At 42.4% G+C, this 7,384-nt stretch overlaps 1 protein-coding gene across 1 annotated transcript; it reads right to left on the bottom strand.

Annotated features, from left to right (window-relative positions):
* Positions 1-1,941: 1,941 nt before the first annotated feature.
* Positions 1,942-4,470, bottom strand: LOC142843629 (beta-1,3-galactosyltransferase 5-like). The gene is made up of 3 exons (XM_075961273.1): positions 4,424-4,470; positions 2,968-3,079; positions 1,942-2,935 (listed from the first exon to the last, which is right to left on the bottom strand). The coding sequence occupies exons 2-3, from the start codon at positions 3,077-3,079 to the stop codon at positions 2,121-2,123; spliced, it is 927 nt and encodes a 308-aa protein (XP_075817388.1). The 5' UTR covers positions 4,424-4,470; the 3' UTR covers positions 1,942-2,120.
* Between the last annotated feature and the right edge of the window lie 2,914 nt (positions 4,471-7,384).

Below are 7,384 nucleotides of genomic sequence, written 5' to 3' on the forward strand. Positions count from 1 at the left end.
TTTTTAAAATTTATTTATTTATTAAGGATTTCTCCCCTCCACCACCTCCCATTTCCTTCCCCCTCCCCCGATCAAGTCCCCCTTCCTCATCAGCTCGAAGAGCAATCAGGGTTCCCTGACCTGTGGGAAGCTCAAGGACCGCCCACCTCATTAACCTTCATCAGGCGATGAAAGGGGACAGAGACAGAGACCCACATTGGAGCACTGGACAGAAATCTCAAGGTCTAAATCAGGAGCAGGAGAGGGAGCACGAGCAAGGAACTCAGGACCGCGAAGGGTACACCCACACACTGAGACAATGGGGATGTTCTATCGGGAACTCACCAAGGCCAGCTGGCCTGGGTCTGAAAAAGCATGGGATAAAACTGGACTAGCTGAACATAGCAGACAATGTTCTGAAGCTTTCTAATGATATGTTTGCATTTGCCTATTCTACTGCTCTAGAGACATCTGCAGAGCACACAATCTGTGATTATCTTACAGCATTTCACAATAAAATCAGATTTCAGATTTTATTTATGTGAGTTCACGTACACCATTATGCCCCGCTGGGTTAGTTTTGTATGTGGCTTGTGACACCTACTTACAGGTAACTGTTATTGCACATAATCCAGCTAATTAAACCACAGATAAGATTTAATATCCTAAATATAGAGACTGTATTCTGTCTAGATAGGTAATCTTCAACTACTTCAAGGATCTGTAGAATATGGTATTTAAATAACTTAGGGTTCTCTTGACATGAGACATGATTGCTCCTGACAGCACCAATCTATTCCAAGAGAATGCTGAGCACCAAAGACACTCCACTTGGAGCTTGTTTTCTTCTTGGCAAAACTGTCCTTTGGGCAAGGAACTGACTGACAATGCCTCAACCACTGATAAGTTACATGATATCCAGAAATGGATATGCAGGACTGTCAAATCTTGCCAGGACAGGATAAAACAGTTTTGAAAAATTTCCTCCCTCTGAAAATGGTCTGTCAATTATGCTAGGCCATAGCCAAAGTTGGTTTTTTCAACATTGCAAAATAAGATTTTGGGTGATTGCTCAGGTAGCTAATTATATTTGTCATATATTGCTTGCTCTGGAACCTACTTGATTGTACATCCTTCCTGCTCAAGTAATATTATCTCCCGTCTTAGACCTTCGATAGGGTTGAAGATTAGATGGGCCAAGCAGTGTTTAAATGAATAAAGTTTGTGTGTTGTTATTTCGGGGCATAAGCTAGCAGGCAGCCGGGGTGCTGGGGATGCAGTCCCACTGCTCATATTACTACACATAGTTACCATCCTCTTACGATCTAGCCAAGCCATTTCCTATACAAGACTTAGACTCCTTAGGATAGAATGTTTATTAAAACATTTAGCATATGTTCCTTGCTTAATATTGTTTATGCTGATTGTAATTCTAATCTTATACTTGATATCTTTTCCTAGTGTATATTGTTTTGTACTGGGTTTGGAACTCTCTTACTTTAACAAAAAAAAGGAGGCGCTGCAGGAGCTCCTTCTGCTCCTTCAGCCAATAGCCTTTAAGATACCAGCCCACTTGGGCATGGTCTCTTTTGCTTTAAAAAGCAGCTGTAGCCATGTACTCTCTCTTTTGCTTCCAGCTTCCGGCTATTAAACTTTATTTCTGATCATACAGAGGGCTGTTGTCTGGGACAGTGATCTGTTAAATTTTTTCCCATTTAATAAATAACCCTTTTATTAATCATAATTCCAAACTGGTATGGGTTTGTTTTGTGACTTAAACCTTTATGGGAGTCTTTGGAAAAGTAAGTGGCCATGACTGCTGGTTCCTAACCTGTAAAATGGGAATGATTACATCCATGGCTTCATATATGTACCAAGCCCTGAAATGGGCAGATGAAGGCATATCTCAAACATTGAGAACATAGTGCAAAGGCCTGAAAGTCGAGATCTGTTATTTCTGAGGGTGCTAAGTGGAAACAAGTCTTAACTCTGTTTGTGTGTACATCCACTCTAGTATATGCAGGGCACTCTTTGACTTACTCCTTCTTCTCTCTGTTCCCATGACAGTTCCCAGCAAGGCCATCCCAGACATTCCCAAAGTATCACCAAAGGTTATTGGAAGTTTGCACCAGATGTTCCCCTCAGACAGAAGAACAATCCTGTTCCTGAGAGTTCTCTAGTGCCTGCCAGTAAGTGAGTAAGTCCTGGGGCGTCACGTAGTGGCAAGTCACAATTTTCTGAAATTGACACACAGAGAAGCTTAAGCCACCTGGGAAAAAGGTCTGCTTGGTGTGGAGTGCCTCAGGCAGGATCTTCAGCTTGGCCAGGCAGAGCCCAACAAACACATCCTCCAGCTTGATGAATGGAACACTCTGTGAGACATTGTATACTTTGCTGGCCACATCACTAGAAAAAACATAACCTGTACCAGAGCAAAATGGTGGGTACTTGTCCTGAGGATATTCAAATTTACTCACAAACCACTTGCTGGACTTTTGCCTGATGGGAAGTTCATTGGACTTTATGTAGCCTGTGAAGAACCTGGAGGTTTTGTTTTTCTTCAGCAGCAGTTCAGTCAGATAACCAACATTCACAAACCTGTCTGAGTCTGTCTTCATCACAAAAGCTGCCTGAGGACAAAAGTGGTGCACCCATTCCAAGCCCATCAATGTCTTCAGGGTCAAGTTGTAATAGACGTCCTTGAAATCCTTCTGGATGATGTCATGGTGCTGCTTGCCCTCCTGGGCTGTAGCATTCATCTCATCAGGGCTATCTGAGGCCCCCAGAAGGAAGAGGGTCTTCACACGCCTTCCCTGCACCTCTGTTTCTCTACCCCATGTCTTTTGGATGGCCATGCGAGCCACCAGCTGCTTGTGAGACGAAGTCACCAGCAGCACAAGGAAAGGTGGCTTCTGCTTGCAGTCTATATCTGGAAGCTGGAGGAACTTCTCTTGACCTTCCTTGAGAACTGAAGAAACTTCCCATGACCTTTCTTGAAAACAATTGGTGGTTCCTCAAAAGGCTCCATGCTGAAGTAGAAGCAAAGAGCGCCCATCATCAGAATGAAAGCATAAACCAGCCTCATCTTCATGAAGTCCATCTGAAAGAACAAAGACAAACTGCCATGTCTCTCAAAAGAGAGGGTAGAGCAATGGATAACTGTGAAAACCCAAAATTGTCCTGTAGTGCTCGTGACACCACAAGACCTATTCTGCCATTCTTGGGAACTAGGCCTGGAGCTTTGAAGGCATACACAGAGACAGAGACAGACAAAAACACGAACACACACACACACACAGAGAGAGAGACATGCACACACACAAGAGACAGACAGACAGAGAGAGAGAGACAGAGAGAGAGAGAGAGAGAGAGAGAGAGAGAGAGAGAGAGAGAGAGAGAGAGAAAGAGACAGAGACAGAGACAGAGAGAGAGATGGGTCATCCTTGATACATGAAAGCCACATGCCAAATGCCTAAGTTTACTGTGCACAGGGGCAATTTACATAGGAATTACTGATAAGGGTCCAGTTCCTATATGGAGATAACTTTGGGTTCTACCTAGGGAGTGGTTTGCCTACAGAGTGTTTTGGTCTAGAGTGTAAGAGTGATTTGTTTTGTTCTGGCAACAAAACATTTAACTAGGGATGTAGACCACAACCTTCAATAAGTAGGTACATTTCTTTATATCATGTTAATGTAGTTTTTGTTTGCTCCTATCATTTAGGGTCAGGGGTATTTAAAGCAACTGGCATGTAAATGAGGGCAAATTTCATTCCTCACTGGAATTCTTTCCTGATACTATAGTATTTGTTTCTCCAGTTTATTATTTCCATTCGCATCTTCATACTCTTTACATATTTTTAAATCCCTATGGCCTCTACTCTATAAAAAGATATTTTTGTTGATGCTGATCCCTGACAAATGGTGACAGACTGCTCTAATTGGGAATGTTCAAAAAGAAACCCTTAATACTTTGAGTTCCTGACAACTCATGTGTCTGGACTCTTGGTCTGCTGCTGATGGTGCTGTTGGAAAAGATTGTAGAATGCTTTATGAGATGGGGCCAAACTACAAGAAGTAAGTTCTGAGGAATGAGTGTTGAGTTTATGGCACCATCCACTTCATGTACTCTCTCTGCCTTCTGATCACAAGTTATGAGCAATAATCTCACACCCAGCTACCATAGCTACAAACTGCTCCCAATGGTGTGTATGTGTTCATGCCACAAAGGAGAATACCTCAAGTCAGAATCCAAAGTAAATCCCCCTCCCCGTAAGTCATTTCTCTTTAGGTATTTGGTCATAGCAATGAGAAAAGTAATGAAAACAAAAGCACCTCTGGTTTTCTGATTTGCACAATTACCTTGAAATTCAAGGAACCTGGAATGTGGTAAGTTTGAGATCTTTTGTGTTAGTGTTGTAACACTGAGAATGAAAGAGAGTCACTTTTGCTGAGCAAGAACTTAGTTCTATCTGGAATGCTAATCCACAGGGTAGAAACCATGATGGAATTAATTCCTTGTGAAGAGCAGGCAGTGACCAATGTTTCACTATACTTTCCAAGACAATATTATGGACTTATTTTTCTAACAGAAATGAAGCTTGTGTCTCTCAGGAATAACTAGGAGAGAAAATAATAGCGTTCAAGTTGTTCCCTCTCCCTGTGTGACCTTGAGTAAGTGTGTGAGCTGCATTCATGGACTCAATTTTGTGACTTCTAAAATGGGTGCAACTGAGGCACAAAGTCAACCAAATGATTCACCTGCAGAAAATAACTAAAAAACATCAAAGAATCCTCTGAGGTCTCACAGACGAAGATAGTACCTGTGGTGGTTGGGAGAATGGCCTCCATGGGTCTATACGATTGATGACTTTGTCATCAGTGGGTGGAAGCCTCTGGGAAGGATTGGGGGTGTGGCCTTAGTGGAGGAGGTGTGTCACTGGATGTAGGCTTTGAGGTTTCCAAAACCCATGCCATTGCCACTGTGGTCTCTTTCTTCCTCATGGCTGTGGCTTCCTCTAAGCTGTTCCTGCCATTCATGTCTTTGCTGTCATCATGGACACTAACCCTCTGACACTATAAGATCCTTTGCTCATGGTGTTTCATCACAGTAAGGGAAAAGTAATTAACATGGAAGTTGGTACCAGGGAGTGGGATAGAGCTTGACAGGCCTGACCTTGTTTTGTTTGGGAGGAATGTAAAAGACAGTGGGGCTTTGGAAGAGGAAAATGGTGGAACACTGAGTACTGAGTTTAATGGGCCATCCTAGTAGGAGTGTGGCAGTAGTGCTGTGGACCATGGGGGTCACCTCAAGAGGTCTCAGAGAGCAACAATATTAGTAACGGGGATAGAGACAATTTTGTGATATTTTGACAAAGAATGGGCTGCTTTCTGCCCTTGTATTAAGAACCTGTCTGAGGGATAGAGAGATGGCTCTGTTGTTAAGAGCACTGGTTGTTCTTCCAGAAAACCTGGGTTCAGTTCCCAGCACTCACATAGCAGTTCACAATTGTTTGTAGTTCTGTTCCAGAAGATGTGACATCCTCACATCAATCTACATAAAACAAAGTTAAAAAAAAGAGTTGGTGTGCATTTAAAAGATGAATATGACTGAGATAAATTGAAGAGTAAGGGATTAAGTTCTGTGGTAGTTATAATTATTCAATGACAAATAAGGCTTACTTCCAAGTTCTAGAGCCATGCATATGCACAGAAACCCTCAGGCAAAAGTGCCTGAATGTTAAAGGGTCCTCCCAATGTGAGCCATGTGCCCACATGTGTGTTTATATCCACTGACTCAGCTAAGCATTTGTATGCATGCATGAGCCCATCATCTGCATTATCTGCATATGACGTAGTCATGCCAATCCCTGTTCGTTGTACTAGGCAGCTTTTAAAAAGCTAGATGTGCCATCTTTCTCTCTCTGCACACCAATTCCACAGGCCTGTGCATGCCCCCTCTAATAAATTTCTAAGCGTGTTTGGTGTTTCCTTCTCACTCGTGCCAGGCAATTTTAGTAGTTTGAATATAATTTGCCCCCATAAGCACATAAGCAGTGGCACTGTTAGGAGGTGTGACCTTGTTGGGGGTATGTGTCTCTTCACAGCAATAGAAACCCCCCAAAAAATAACTGGCATAGCAATTTTAAGACAGGCTAATACTGACTTTCTCATGTGGTTACTAGTGATACCCTTATGCAAACATACAATAAAAATGAGCAGGTAGAACAAAAATTAATATAAAATGTTTGAGGAAAAAAAGAGAAATTTAATGTTGGAACCCAAAGTGCTGAAAGAGATAAGGAAATTAATAAAAGGCCTGGTCCAAACTAGAATAAAGAGAGGGTGTCCTCAGGGAAAGACCCCGCTCAGCTAATCTTCCATCTTGTAGGAGGGAAGGGTTAAGTAATTTTCTGTTTCTAAAGAGCAACAACAAATGAAAGATCCTGCAAACAGAATTCAAGGAGGCATCCAGACTTGGAACTGTCACCCACATGGTTCTGAAATGAAGAATAGTAGAGTCTTCCTCTGTGGTTAAGGAAGGCTAAGGAGGATAGGCAATAGTATATGGTAAGAAAAACCCTGCAAGAGCTAGAAGCCCTGAGAGTTCATTGCATGAAACTCTGAAACTGAAGCCTGGGTTGCATGGAGACTTGCCAGATCCATGGGTGTTTGCCAAGGAGAGCTGCACAGAGGAGTGGATCATGAGAGGGATGTGTGGTGCAGGGAGCACAACTGGAGGGGAAGGGCCAGCTAAGCCCAGTGACACTAGGTATGGAGCTACAGGATTTGGACTTTGCCGTGTTTAGTCTCCATATTGCTTTTATCCAATATTTCTTTACTATGCTTTCTTTCTCCCCTTTGGAATGGTAAAGTATATTCTCTGACATTGTGTGTTGAAAGTATTTAATATGCTCTATTATATTTTACAGGTGCTTACAGTAAAGAGTCTGCCTTAGTCCCAAAAGGAGACATCACAGAGGTTAAAATTCTCAGTTATGGACATTCCCTTCCTCCACCGCATAATCCTCTACATAAACACTGAATAGCAGCCCATGATCAAAGTAGAAGCCATACCAAATGACAACACTCACTGGATTTCCTGTTCCAATAAAGGGTGGAACATTTTTTCCTGTCTATAATAGAATTACCAAGAAACTGTGTCCAAAGTGTATGTGTTTCCATATACAAAGCAGGTTTTTGTGCCTTGAGTTGAAAGGGGCACCTCCCTCTCAGACAGTGGAGTTAGATAGACACTGTAACCATCAGGAAACTTATTAGGACAGCATTTTTCTGGAAGGGCACAATGTACCACCAGATTGCAGTCCCAAGGTTCTGGTAAGCAGGAACAGTTGGTCACAATATGTAGAGTCAACCAAATGTGGGCACTGTGGTATAAATGAGTG

The sequence above is a fragment of the Microtus pennsylvanicus genome, chromosome 1 (genome assembly GCF_037038515.1).
Source record: "Microtus pennsylvanicus isolate mMicPen1 chromosome 1, mMicPen1.hap1, whole genome shotgun sequence".
NCBI lineage: Eukaryota > Metazoa > Chordata > Mammalia > Rodentia > Cricetidae > Microtus > Microtus pennsylvanicus.

Bases quoted from the DNA above. Each gene is read 5' to 3' on its own strand.
- LOC142843629 (XM_075961273.1), bottom strand. From the start codon at position 3,079: ATGGACTTCATGAAGATGAGGCTGGTTTATGCTTTCATTCTGATGATG. The intron at 2,936-2,967 runs GTCATGGGAAGT...TTCTCAAGGAAG, and splicing joins ACCAATTGTTTTCAAGAAAG to GTCAAGAGAAGTTCCTCCAG.